Below are 14,592 nucleotides of genomic sequence, written 5' to 3' on the forward strand. Positions count from 1 at the left end.
TCATAGAGACACAGTCAGCACTGTAGTGACGTCACTGCGTTGCATTGGGGCTATTGCCGACGTGTATATCTCTAACCAATTTTTCTGCTCTAAATTGTCCTCCCAGTATCATCGCTAAGTAAGTCCACTTTTTGTTCTGCTCACTCGTGACGTTTCTTATTTTAACAGTGAAGCCGATGAACAAGTCACAATATCATAACAGCTTTTTACTCGTCAAAAGTAGCTCAAACACATCCTGATGTTGTTCGTTGTAATTAAAAAACAAATAAAACAGCACGTAAATAAAGATGATTTGTATTTTCAGTTATGAAACTGTTTTAATGTGCACATCTTGATCTTATGTTTGTTGGTAATAAACACATTTGATGTTGTAAACATGACTAGCGCCTAGTGTTGTGGTGGTCAAGACCGGTCTTGGTCTCGAGACCAAATTTTAAGGTCTCGGACTCTGAAGCATTTTCAAGATTCAAGATTCAAGATATTTATTGTCATATGCACAGTAAAACCAGACAGTTGCACCACACAATGAAAATCTTATTTTGCGAGTCCTCCCTTTCACAGTAATAATAAGCAAACAAAATGAAGAGGTAGATTAAAAGAACCCAACTATTCCCAATTAAAGATAACTAAAAATACTAAGAATACTAAAATACTAGACTATAATAATACTAATAATAAAATATAAAATATAAATATACAGAATATACAAAATATAAAGTGAGCATGTGAGTGGCAGAGTAGCAGTATACACATTTTGATTTTGACTCGGTCTTGTCTCGGACTCGGGATTTTCCGTCAAGACCGTTCGAGACCAGCACTAATTCCTGCTATTTTTAAACTTTTTTATAATGTGATAATAACACGGAGAAGAACGGGATAAAACAATCCTTTATTCATTAGTTAATCAACCCCGTATAATGACCACAACCTTCCTTGATGTGACTGAGTGACGTGTGTGACACACTCATACGTGTGTGACTACGGTGTCAGTTTGAACCGCGGAGCGCAAGGGAGATATGAACTAATCACCTGTAAAAATCCCAGTAAAACTCCAGAAAACAATCACCAGTAATAAATATTATCTCCCTGGTAAAGACAGTAGCTCTAACAACTGGTAAACTGATGATATTACAGCCTGTGAAGGCTGGATAGGGGACGCACTTACTCTGCTTCTGGGTCCTAGTGCCAGCCGAGCGGTGAAGCCTGTTCTGTTTACCGTGTGTACTGAGGTCTGTGTGTGTACTGAGGTCTGTGTGTGTACTGAGGTCTGTGTGTGTTAATAAGTCCGTGTGAAAGTCTGCATGTTTATGTCTCTGTCCATCCACTCTTTTCATTATATCCAAGTCTTTTAAGGCTTTTATTACATAATGTCGGCTGTAGTCCGGGCCGCCGCCATCTTGGTTTATGTCGTCACCAGCGCGTCATCGCCGCAGAGTTGCACTAGCACAGAATGAGTCAAATAACTGTAAAGAGGTCTTATATTAGTCTATTGTCTTTTTAAAGTGGTGTTTTTTTGTGTCTTTAGTAGGGATGTAACGATTAATCGTAAGGCAGTTAAAAATCGATTCATAGGTATCACGGTTGATATCGATTTTCTGAAAATTGAATCGCAGTACTTTTTTAACCAGCAGAGGGCGCTATCCACAAGTGTAGGCGGCGGGCGGAGTCTACTAATACTTTCTTTCTGGCCGCCTTCTACTCTTAAATATGTTAATAAATGATTCATTACCCCTTTAGCACCGACAGAATATCTGTAATATTACTTGAATATCTGTAAAAGTCACGTTTTTCTATTGGCTCTGTCTGCTAGCATAGCTTCTCTTCTTCATTGCAAGACATCTGCATGCCATCCGACCACTGCAGTATCAGCGCCCTCTGCTGGTCCAAACAAATATGACGTAAATCATTGCAATCACGTTTTTTTTTAAGTCCAATTGTTAAGGCACAAAATACATTTTCAGTTGCACTTTTAAAAAGAAAAATAACTATTATGCAGTTTTGCATTGTTTATTATAGAACCAGAATTTAAATTAATAGGCTTCATTTTCATTTGTATTATTCCTTTATTTATTTCATTCAAGATTTATTTTTAGTTAAATTGCATTGTTTTGAATAGTTTATCAAGGAATTCTTTTGACAATGAAAAATAAAAGGAAAATAGTACCGTATTTTCTAGTTTTTTTCCCAAAAAAAAAATTTGTCTACAGTCCCATTTTGTAAAATAAATCGTGAGAGAATCGTATCGGGAGTTGAGTGAATCGTTACAGCCCTAGTCTTTAGACTCCAATTACATTTATGTATATAATATGTTCCCCACAATAAAAACAGGTTCACAATTTAATTATTTTTTATAGTTTCTGTTTCCACTGTATCCAGAATAATAATAATTCTCAACAAGAACTATTGATTGATTTGTCACATGACTGTTCCAGGGTTTGAGTTTGTTTTATTTAGTTTCACATCTACCTGTAGCTCTTTGTTTTTTAGACTGCTGACAACTTGTTTTTAGTTTTATTTCAGAAAGTTTCACTTTTACAGTTACAGTTGGAAACCTTTGTTAATTGAATATCCTAGTTACATTACAGCAACCAAATTAAACTATATCAACTAAGTGAATTCATAAAAATGGCCTGTGTAAAGGCCTTTTCAAACTAAAAAATTATCTTGTGAAATCTGTGACCTGTTGACCTGCACAACTCAAAGAATCATAATCGAGAATCGTTATTTCTTGGCAGAAATACTTTTAAACACTTGCTGTACATTCAGCTGACATAAAAATCTTGTTTTCAAATATGTAGAATAATTGAATTTATCAGTAGCAGTAGTAGTTTTAATATTTTAGTTAATTTTTTGCAGGCACCTTTTTTGTCCGTCAAATGTATTTAAAATAAACTAAAATTAAAGAGAGAATGTTATTTAACTGTTGAACCTTGTCATAATTTTATTTATTTATAGATTTTTTTAAATTGAAAAAAAAAAATGTTTATGGTCTTGGTCTTGGTCTCGGTCTCGGCTTGTCTTGGTCTTGACTCGGTCTCGGCTCCCGAAAGTCTTGGTCTCGGTGCATTCTGGTCTCGGGCAAGTCTTGGTCTCGGATAGTGTGGTCTTGAACACAACACCACTAGCACCCTTTAAACAACCCAACTTCACAGCTTCACTTTGCAAAATGCTGAACATGATGCAGCAAAATGTGCAGCTCATATTGATGTAATTAACTGCACGTGTACGTCAATCCCCTGTAAGCATTCAACCAAGGTGTAGCTCATAATAGCAAATCGTTCATGACACAATCTGAGATGCAAGGAAACTAGAAGTAGGAGGCTTTACTATTAGCATGTAGAGCTAATGTAAAAAGGTAAATCTTTGAGTTGCTTTGGTTGTTTTAATGCTTGGTATGTTACAAGAGACAGTAATGAACATTGCTTCTAATGCTGTCTCTGCATGGCTCTACAGTGCAAACAGTAGATTAGTATTTGCGCCTAAAAAACTCCTGTGCCAACTGCAAGAAGAATTTAGTTGCACATTGAGATCTACAATGTTAAAACACCCACGTTTGTAGTCATTACTGTATGTGGTTTAGGAGGTAAATTAAATAGTTTTGAAGCTCTCGTTCATATGCACAGGCTGGTACCTATCCAGGACCTGGGGTGGGGAACCTCCAAACTGACCTTAATTCCTATGTTGAGTGATATTTTTTTTCTGCTGAATCATTTGTTTGAATAAAATACATGATACAAATCTAATAGGGGGGGGGGGGAGGGGTATATTTTTTTACAGTTCTTTGTTCATAGATAATATAATCACCTTTTGTATTTCTTATAAAGAGAACTTTTAGAATAGATTTGTTTTAACTTTAAATTTGGGAAAATGTATCAATATTCAAATTTGATTATGTATCATTGGGGGAAAAAAATCCTTGTTTCTACCTCTCAGCTCCCAATAATATATTATCTTTTTGTAATGAATAAGGTCAAATATAAGGAAAACATTAATAAATGGATTGTTGTGGTTAATTTCTAATGATTAATATACATTTCCTATTCATTGTATGACCTATTTTACATAAGTTCCATGTGGACACCAGAATATTTTATTAAATTAATTTTGTCTATACAAATATGTGAAGATAACATTAATTAATAAATAAATTCTAGTTGTTGCAGACACACAATAGAGTTGAGGTGATTGTGCAGATGTGCATAAACTTAAACAATCTAAATGTTGATATAATTTGGTAGTTTTTGATGGTAAAACAAACGCATCTTATGAGCTTCCAAGACAAATGATCCAACAGTAACGCGTGCACGTGATATACTTAGTGAATGATTAACTGTCTCCATTACTAAAATATGGTTTTGCATAGTTTTTTATGAACAAAATCTTAATTTTCTATGTAGCATGACAAGTGACCTTTGAAAGTTAATGTAAAGCCCTGTATGCTTCCAAGCTGTTTTATCGATGAAAAAATCTACCTTTTATAGTCCTTTAATTAGTTAATAATGATATACATGGAGGGGCCGTCTGTGGAGCAGTTTGATCCCAATCCTGCGATGGAATGTTGGCTTTTTTCTACATGTGCAAACACATTAACACAATTATGAATTGATTATTTGATTTCCAAAGATCGATTATTTCAATTTTTTTAATCTTGAATTACAAACCAGGCAAATTGTCCCAGTTGGGATTTTTCAATTACACTATATAGTTTTAATATGCTTTCTCAATAAAAGTAAAATAATTTAGCAGCTGACTGATATTAAATCAAAGATCAATAATCAGCAATGATCAAAAATAATAGAAAATTGGTTTGTAATCCAATTGAGACTTTAATAAATGGAGTCGAATCGGGAAGTGGGACTGATTAACCATCCCTACTAGCAATAGCCTATGTGTCACAGAGAAAAAAAATGAGAAATCAAAATGCAATTAAAAATATGTAAGGTTTTTGTCTATAAATCAATATTTCTACATGCTCCCAAATGTTTCCATTTGTGCTTCTGTCCTTTTAGGACGCTGCAGTATGATGCTGAGATTTGTTAAAGATAGTGTAGGAAATTAATCTGAGACGTGAGTAAATGCTCCTACTGTACGTATTAATTTTTCTATTTTAGCATCATGTTGTCAATGAGGTTTGACCTTGGTTTTGGAACTTGCTCTGTAGTTTGCTTAGAAGCTTTGGAAATACAATTTGTGTGTAGGGCCATCTGAAAGAGGAAAATAACTTAATCGGATGCAAAAACATTGTATCGTAATAAACAAGTAAAAAATTGTCCTTTTCAGTGTGCAATACCTAAAAATGGGTCATTAACTGTTTTCTTTAGTCCTAATGCCTTCAAAAAAAGTTTTTATGCTAACATACATCAGTCACAAAGCTTAGCAACACGTTAACTGTGAAGCAGTAGTTTTTGTAGTTTGGTCAAATTAAATTCAATAACTTGAGGCCAATACATAATTTCAATAACTGTTATATTTAAAAAGGCATTTTTAGACGGGTCTACTGATGCTTTTCATGCAGACGTGGGTAGGGATGTAACGATTAATCGTAAGGCAGTTAAAAATTGATTCATGGGTATCACGGTTGATATCGATTTTCTGAGAATTGAATCGCAGTACTTTTTTTAACCAGCAGAGGGCGCTATTCGCAAGTGTAGGCGGCGGGCGGAGTCTGCTAATACTTTCTTTCTGGCCGCCTTCTACTCTTAAATATGTTAATAAATGATTCATTACCCCTTTAGCACCGAAACAATATCTGTAATATTACTTGAATATCTGTAAAAGTCACGTTTTTCTATTAGCTCTGTCTGCTGGCATAGCTACTCTTCTTCACTGCAAGATATCTGCATGCCAACCGACCATTGTGTTACCAGCGCCCTCTGCTGGTCCAAACAAATATGATGTAAATCAGTGAAATCACGGGGTTTTTTTTTTTTTAAAAAGTCCAATTGTTAAGGCACAAAATACATTTTCAGTTGCACTTTTAAAAAGAAAAAGAACTATTATGCAGTTTTGCATTGTTTATTATAGAACCAGAATTTAAATTAATAGGTTTCATTTTCATTTGTGTTATTCCTTTATTTATTTCATTCAAGATTTATTTTTAGTTAAATTGCATTGTTTTGAATAGTTTATCAAGGAATTCTTTTGACAATGGAAAAATAAAAGGAAAATAATACCGTATTTTTTGTGTACAGTCCCATTTTGTAAAATATATTGAGAGAATCGTATCGTGAACCCAGTATCGTGAATCGAATCGTATCGGGAGTTGAGTGAATCGTTGCATCCCTAGACGTGGGGAAAAGCTACAAGGTTGTCATCTGTGTATGGGGCACTCCTCCCTGACCAAAACTGTTTTTTTTGTTTTTTTTTGCTTTTTATGGTATTGCCACATTTACTGGGACTGAGAAAGTCATTATTGTTTCCTGTTTATGGTCATGTTACCTGAAAAGCCAATCAGTTAGCTTGAGAAAGGCTAGCTTGGCTTTCCTGCTCACTGATGGTGAGAGCATGTGCTTTCAGAGCTCAAAGGTGTTTTAATATTTGCAAGAATAAAAGAGTTCTCTACTTTCGCTAATCACACACTTGCACAACACCCCCAGATTTTTCACACTCAACAAGCTCAGGTCAGGAATATTTTTCTAAGAGTCTCAGTGGTTTAATCTTATGTTGAACTATCTTTTTTTTTTTTCTTTTGGCATTTTCTTTGCAATCCTCTCTTCACACATTGAACTATTAGTATTTGTTTAAAAGATAAACTATTTATTTATTTTCCTTATTTAGCCATTTTAAGACACCCCCTCTTCTCCAAAAAAGCACTTTGTTCAATATAAAGCACTGTGCTAATAGCTGAGAATCCCCTAAATATTGCTTCCAAAAAATTGCAGTTTCTTTTGTGTTACTACAAATTCCTAAAATATTGAGTTTCAGCATTTCACTTTCCACTTTTACATTAAAATAGTCGTGCATGGGACGATTGGTTTCTACTGCCCTCTGCAGACAAATAATTGTTTTTCTTTTGTCACGTGGTCTCCAATGATAGATAAAAACACAATAAATGAACTTAAAGCAGTTAGCTTGTTATGCATCAAAGCTTTTAGGATTCCTCGTTTCATGCCTTAGATCTAGTATGTCAAACTCAAGGCCCGTGAGTCAAGTTTGGCCCACCATTGCATCTAGTCTGGCCTACAAGGCAAATTTATTTGTATAGAGCTTTTCATACACAAGGCAACTCAATGTGCTTTACATGATAAAACATTCAATTGTTTAAAATCAATAAGAACATTTAAAATCATCAGTAAAATTAATTAAAATCATCAGTAAAATCAATCAAAATCATCAACAAACACATGACATCAACAACATGACCAAACATCTCTCTCTCAATCATACGCAGTAGAGAAAAAAAGTGCCTTTAACTTTGATTTAAATATTCACATTAGATGCTGACTTTAGCTCTGCTGGCAGTTTGTTCCAATTCTTTGCAGCGTAACAATTAAACGCAGCATCACCATGTTTACTGTGAGCTCTGGGCTCCACTATCTGACCTGTGTCCATAGATCTGAGAGACCTGCTGGGTTCATACCTTACTAACATGTCACTGATGTATTCTGGACCAAACCCATTCACAGATTTATACACCAGCAGCAGAACTTTAAAATCTATTCTGAGGCTGACTGGGAGCCAGTGTAAAGACTTAAAAACTGAAGTAGGAAGATTTTGTTCAAAGTCAAAATTACAGCAAAAACCAGACTTTTTGTAAATTATCATAGACGTTGTAGATAAAATATGATGGGGGCTGCAGTGCTACAATATTTACTGTGATATTAAATTGCAATGATTTTTTTTTTCAAAACAAGGAAAATTATCCCACAGAATTCTTGCAAATAACATTGCAAATTTTGAGAATATTTGTTGCAAAGCCAAGGAATTTTTACCAATTGCTTAACATTCAAAATTTTGTTTGAATATGCTGCTTTTTTCATCACAAAACATGGATTTTTCCGGTCCAGCCCGCATAAGGTCAAACTGGATCCTATGTGGCCCTTGAACTAAAACGAGTTTGACACCTCTGCCTTAGATTGTCTTCCTGTTTTTTAGATTACCATTTGATAATTCTTAAGGTTTAGAATAATATCAGTCCTCAGGCTGGGTGTTGACATAATAATGATCCTATGCAAGAAATGAATCAGCATATTGCATTCCAGTTTGTTTTCCCCATTCTTTTTTATGATTAATATATGCATTGTTTTAATGTATTGTTTCCAATGTGTCTTGTTAAACGGCTTTTTATTGAATATAGTTTCAATCCATGCTTTAGTGAATGGTCACAAGTCGTTGCATTCATTGCAGCAGAAAGACCAGGGAAAGAGTAAATTAATTAGCGTTAGGGTACTCATTTCAACTTGTGAATCTGTCAATATTGACAAATCAGATTGAGGATGGATGGATTAAATAAACCCTCTTGCCATAAAAATGTCAAAATGTCAATTATCAGTTTTGAAGTTAAATTGCAGATGTGTATGAAAACGTGTATGATAAATCTGCATTTGAAGTTCTTTTTTTAATTCAGGTTAACACTGAAAAGATGACATTATATTATTAGTTTTTATCACTTGCCTAAAAATGCTAATGTGTAGTTCTGTTTCTGTTGTTTTAAAAGGTTTTTTTTGTAGTTGTTTACTGTAAAACTTGTAAAAATCATCACAATGGATGTCTCCACTTGTTTTTTGACCATGCTGCTGCATGTTGTCTGAAGCTCTTTATCTGACTGAAATTAACATGTTGACAATGGTTAGTTTAAATCATGAGTTTGACAGGTCCCATTAGTTTAGTAGTTTACAAAACTAATGAATTGTAGAATGTGCCTGTTTAATTCTGTGCAGTGTTGCAGGTTGTATAGCAGATGCAGCATGCTGATTTTGTGCTTTTAATTTTAATGAGTATCTTTATGCAGCTTTCCCATCCATTTCACTAATTGCTGCGCTTCATGATTATTGTTGCAGTTGTTGTTGTGGTTGGTTTCTGCTCTGATGAACATCATTGCACTATGTGGGTTTTGATTTTTCTTTCCTGGTGATTCAAGATGTATTTTTGACCACGTGAAACTTTTGCTTCTCCCAGATTCCTTCCAATCTACACGGACGGCCAGATGGCAAAAAAATAGCGCTATCTTTAGCCTCGCAACAATGACATGTGATCATCTGACTGCTGCTGTTTATTCTTGTTGATCTAACATGAAGTACTCTGTGTCTACATTTTTTCAGACGGCAACTCCAAACTAACATGGCAGTCAGACTGTGCGATGTGGCTTCTTTGCTGAGAAGTGGTTCGTGGGCGCCTGAGCCTTGGACTGGGGTCTGTGGCACTTTTTTTGAATACATCATGTGGCCTGTAGGCCTTTTTTTGGCTCAGGGCTCAGGCCATACCAATGACAACATTGATAAGTCAAATTTAAGCTTTCAATTTAAGTACATTACACGTTTAATCTGGAATAAAAGCACCTCTGGGGTTTTATTATGAACGTCTGTGCGGCTGTATTGGTATGGTCTAAACCTGTGTGCCACTGTCTCAATGTCTGTCTGAAAAGTGATACTAGTTTTTTTTAATTACTCTAATTTTATCACAAATGCAGAGGTGAAAGTCATGGATTACAAGTACTCACTAGGGATGTAACGAGTCACTCAACTCCCGATACGATTCGCGATACTGAGTTCACTATACGATTCTCACAATTTATTTTACAAATGAGACTGTAGACAAATGATGACAATGCAATTTAACTAAAAATGAATCCTGAATGAAATAAATAAAGAAATAATACAAATGAAGAAGAAGCCTACAGTAAACAATGCAAAACTGCACAATAGTTCCTTTTCTTTTTAAAAGTGCAACTGATGATGTATTTTGTGCATTAACAATTGGACTTTAAAATAAAACAGTCAATGTTCTGTATTTACATCAGATATTGGTTTCGACCAGCAGAGGGTAACCCAGTGGTCGGTTGGCATGCAGCTATTCTAGCAGTGAAGAAGAGATGCTATGCGCAAGCAGACAGAGCTAATAGAAAAACTTGACTTTTACAGATATTCAACTACTTAAATAGCTGTAATATTACAAATATTCTTTCGGTGCTAAAGGGGTAAGGAATCATTTATGAACATGTTCAAGAGTAGTAGGCGATTCTGCCTGCCGCCTACGCTTCTACATGGATAAATTATTTTTGACATGACGAGTGCTGTTTGTATCAGGCATTTTCTTCCATGCTACTTGCTTACAATGAGCTGACCAATCGTGGCAAGGTCAGGTCCAACGTCACTTTCTCGGTTGCCAGTTTGTAATTACAAACAAATGCATGATAGATTACTGGAAATGCACCCTGCAGTTTTGATGCATGCAATGCCCAGTCACTCTAGTGGCCAGGGGGCCCTACGCAGCTGCTTAGTCTGCGTATCGGCTGGCCTGGTGCCGACGCTCACGTCACGTGTGAGTGACGTAGTTCATATCTGTAATATTTTGTGAATATCTGTAAAAGTCACATTTTTCTATTAGCTCTGTCTGCTAGCATAGCATCTCTTCTTCACTGCAATAATATCTGCATGCCAACTGACCACTAGGTTACCAGTGCCCTCTGCTGGTCCAAACAAATATCTGACATAAATACAGTGCACTGTTTTTTTTTTTTTTTTTTTAAGTCCAATTGTTAAGGCACAAAATACATTTTCAGTTGCACTTTTAAAAAGAAAAAAAAACTATTATATAGTTTTGCATTGTTTACTGTAGAACCAAAATTTAAGTTAATATGCTTCTTTATTTGTATTATTCCTTTATTTATTTCATTCAAGATTTATTTTTAGTTAAATTGCGTTGTTTTGAATAGTTTATCAAGGGATTCTTTTGATAATGAAATATAAAAGGAAAATAGTACAGTGTTTTCTATTTTTTTCCCCCCAAAAAAAATAAAGGAATATTTTTCAGTCATTTTTCTACAATCTCATGTTGTAAAATAAATTGTATCGTGAATCGTATCGGGAGTTGAGTGAATCGTTACATCCTTAGCACTTGTACTTCTCAGTAATTTTACTTTTACTTTAATACATTTTAAAAAAAGTAATTAGTTAAATTTCTCCACCCAACCGTTACTGAGTAAATTATTATTTTTTGTGGTTTTTTGTTTTTAGTTCCATTTCATGGTCTCATTGAACATAATCCATATGTTCTTAGTTGTGTAATTTCTGATAAACGCCCAGCCACTTTTTTCGGTTCAGGCTAGTGGTTTCTACCCATCATGTTGTTCTCCACGTGGGACATTAGACATGGCACTGTTTTAGAGTTCATAAATTTAGCTCTACTTACTCTGATAATTTTATTTAATTTTGAATTAATGTCATTGCTGTCACTATTTTTTTTAAATAATTGTACATTTTGACTAACTTTATTTTATACAAATGCCTTTGTGGAAAATAAATTAAGTTCCAATTGTGCAAGTTATCATCTTTTCCTTTTTAAGTTCATACATGAGATGTTTACTGTTTGCAAGGGAACCGTGGCAAGATTGAATACCAAAAATAAATCTGGGGTGTGAAAGTAACTAACAACATTTACTTTGAGTACTTTAGTTGAGTTACTTTTTACTTGTAGTTGAGCATTTTATGCATGACGTACTTGAGTACAACTTCAGTCAAGTAACAGTAATTCTACTTAAGTAGCAAATATCAGTACTCTTTACACCTCTGCATGTGTGTTTAATTAACGATGACTCTTCATAGATTACCTCGTTGCTTTCTTCCTCAGCTGATTAGCCCTATGTAAGGCACCTCTGGTTTACGCCAAGCGCACCATTGGCTGTTGTTTTTTGTGCTGCTTTAAGTTTTACATGCCATATTTATGTTACCAAATGTTTCACTTGGGTTGTCGCGTTTAACTATTTTTGGTAACACTTTCTTGAAGTTCTTTACATAAGGCTGTCATTAGCATGAATAAGGTGTAATGAAGGATGTCATTAAGGGTCGTAAATTATGACACTTTTGGAGTTATGTTCACATATTTTGGGTTAGCTGGAGGGATCTAGTGGGAATAAGTAGAAGTATAAAAGTAGGGAAGTATAAAAATATCTCAACTGGCACATATTGTCACTTTGTGCACTGTGATTGGCTACACTGTTATTTGTAACACAGTATAACAAACATAATCAAATAATTAATTTTAGCGAAAGAGTTTTTGGGGTCACCAGAAGTTTGTGAAAAAGGTTGGGAACCACTGCTATAATGTGTGAAGACCATCCTTATTTAACATGTTTTGTTTTGTGTGTGCTTGTCATCTGGATTACAATTTCTCTTTTCTTCTTTTTATTTAGCAGGTAATTGCTGCCATGGAAACACAGCTGTCGAACGGGCCAACTTGCAACAACACAAGCAACGGTCCCTCAACTATCTCAAACAACTGCTCCTCGCCTGTGGAGTCGGGAAGCATAGAGGACAGTAAAACTAACTTGATAGTCAACTATCTGCCTCAGAACATGACCCAAGAAGAGCTGAAGAGTTTGTTTGGCAGCATCGGGGAGATTGAGTCCTGTAAACTAGTTCGCGACAAAATCACAGGTAATGCCACAAAGTCTGAAATACCTTAATCCAAACTGATGAGTTAATTGAAGTATAACAAATGCATTTTGCTAAGTATGTCTGAAATGTCATTGGATACACGTGTGTAAATATATTTATAATATCTCAAATTTTCTGTGATTTTGGAAAACGGAATTCCCGCTCTGATAAAAAAAAGATAGCAATGACCTGTTTTTTCCCCCCTCTATTTAACTCACAGTGCCAGCCATTTTCAGAATTTCTACCCCCTCAGTGCCAGCCGTTTTTGAGCATTTTGACTGATTGTTAAAGACCCACAGAATATTTTGTACAATAACAATCTGAAATCTGAAAGATTAAAGTCTCTAATTTCATCAGAAAAAATAATTTTGTTTCTAGCTTCTTTCGTTCTTCTGTAATCAGCAGTTGAATAGACTTAAGTATCACACAAATTGCCAATTTGAGTGAAAAAGCTGAGAAAAACGGCTTTTTCTGTAAAAATCTATTAGTGACTTTAAAGCATTTTTTTTTTTTGCTTTAGGGACACCTCAAAATTAGTTTCCGACTATAAAGCTACAAAAACAACACTGAGACCAGGCTTTTGATGGCAACATTATTATTTTGCTATCTATGTCAGAGTTGAATGGATTTCTTACTATATTTTGCATTCCTCCAAGTCTCTCCTCCCCCGTCAATCACACAGACATAACTTTCTCTTCCTCCCGACACGCAGAGCTGACCCGTTTAGCCCGGTTAGTTGGTTTTATCTCCCAATCGCAGCATAATTATTAATCCACTCAGGTCCACACATGTTCTGTGTTAGTATGTAGTGCTGTGAGCTGCTGGATACTTAACAATATCCCTCCGTAGCGCCATAATCTCCCTCGTCCTGCTTCTTCCTCCTTAGCTAATGGTAGCATCAGTGACTAATCTGTTATCTAAAGGTGCGCTGCTGCCACCTTCAGGACACTAGTTGATCACTACATCACACTACAGCTTAGATATTGATGAGGAACTTCCGCCAGGGTGTATTCTTGTAATCCCTGTGAAAAAACGTAAAAGACGTAAAAGTATGTCAATGGCACTGAGCGTAAGGATTTGAAATGACATAAAAGTATGTCAATGGCACTGAATGAGTTAGAATTAGGCACCAACATGACTTTAGAAATGCCTCACAAACATGTTTTGCATCAATATCACACCTTTACACACTTTTTCCCAGGAATACTGGTAATTTAATGTCTAGAAAGCAGAACAAAGTTGCTGTATGACTAGCAGTTTTAGCCGTTGGTGTATTAGCTGAGTTGGTGATAAATTCACCTGGTGACATGGATTTCGGGCAAATTGTGAGGGTGATTCTCGGTTTGGCGTTAATTAAAGGTTTCACAAATGTTTTGCAACCATATTGCACATTTCCATAGTCATTTTTCTCGTTAAATGGGTGGCTGAGGGTCGAGTAGTGTTGCTAAAGTAGCCCTTGCACAATTTCAGTGTGGCATCCCATTTCTGTAAATCATCTGAAGCGTATAAAATGTGACTTTAATAGCAGTAGTTGATTATAATAACCCTATTTAGCATGTTTGGTATACATTTGGGAAGTTTAACAGCCAGTAAAGTCATCTTAACAAGGAAAGATGATAAAACAAAATTAAAGTGTTAAGTCGGTTTACCCTCAAGTGGAATTTGGAAGCCTTATCTATAATAATTTTAATTTTTTTTTTAAATCTAATTAAAAGGTTTTTTAGTCATTTCTGTTGTTAAGTTGCAGATGTGTAAGATTGATTCTAATAATACTACTGTTACTTTTTGCTATTAACTGCTTTTTTTGTACAATTTTAGGATGAATAATTATTTAAGTGCTGTTTACAAAACTAAAAATGACTCATTTGTATGAATAGAATTTTTATCTTGCTATGCTGACGTTATCCAAATTATGTCTGTTTGCTTTGATTGGAGGGTATAACGGCAGACATGAGTAGGGGTGGGAATCTTTAGGCACCTCATGATTCGATTTGATCAC

The 14,592-nt window shown here is 35.1% G+C and overlaps 1 protein-coding gene across 5 annotated transcripts in view; it reads left to right on the forward strand.

Moving 5' to 3' along the window:
• Positions 1-14,592, forward strand: part of elavl2 (ELAV like neuron-specific RNA binding protein 2) — a 57,738-nt gene that overhangs the window by 19,420 nt on the left and 23,726 nt on the right. For 3 of the 5 annotated variants that reach the window (XM_028442375.1, XM_028442374.1, XM_028442378.1), the window contains exons 2-3: positions 9,261-9,351; positions 12,350-12,593. In XM_028442375.1, the coding sequence (XP_028298176.1) occupies positions 9,280-9,351; positions 12,350-12,593 (316 nt within the window). In that variant the 5' untranslated portion in view covers positions 9,261-9,279. The remainder of the gene's footprint in view (positions 1-9,260; positions 9,352-12,349; positions 12,594-14,592) is intronic. The other 2 variants (XM_028442377.1, XM_028442376.1) reach the window with 1 other exon arrangement.

The sequence above is a fragment of the Gouania willdenowi genome, unplaced genomic scaffold (genome assembly GCF_900634775.1).
Source record: "Gouania willdenowi unplaced genomic scaffold, fGouWil2.1 scaffold_443_arrow_ctg1, whole genome shotgun sequence".
Classification (NCBI taxonomy): domain Eukaryota; kingdom Metazoa; phylum Chordata; class Actinopteri; order Blenniiformes; family Gobiesocidae; genus Gouania; species Gouania willdenowi.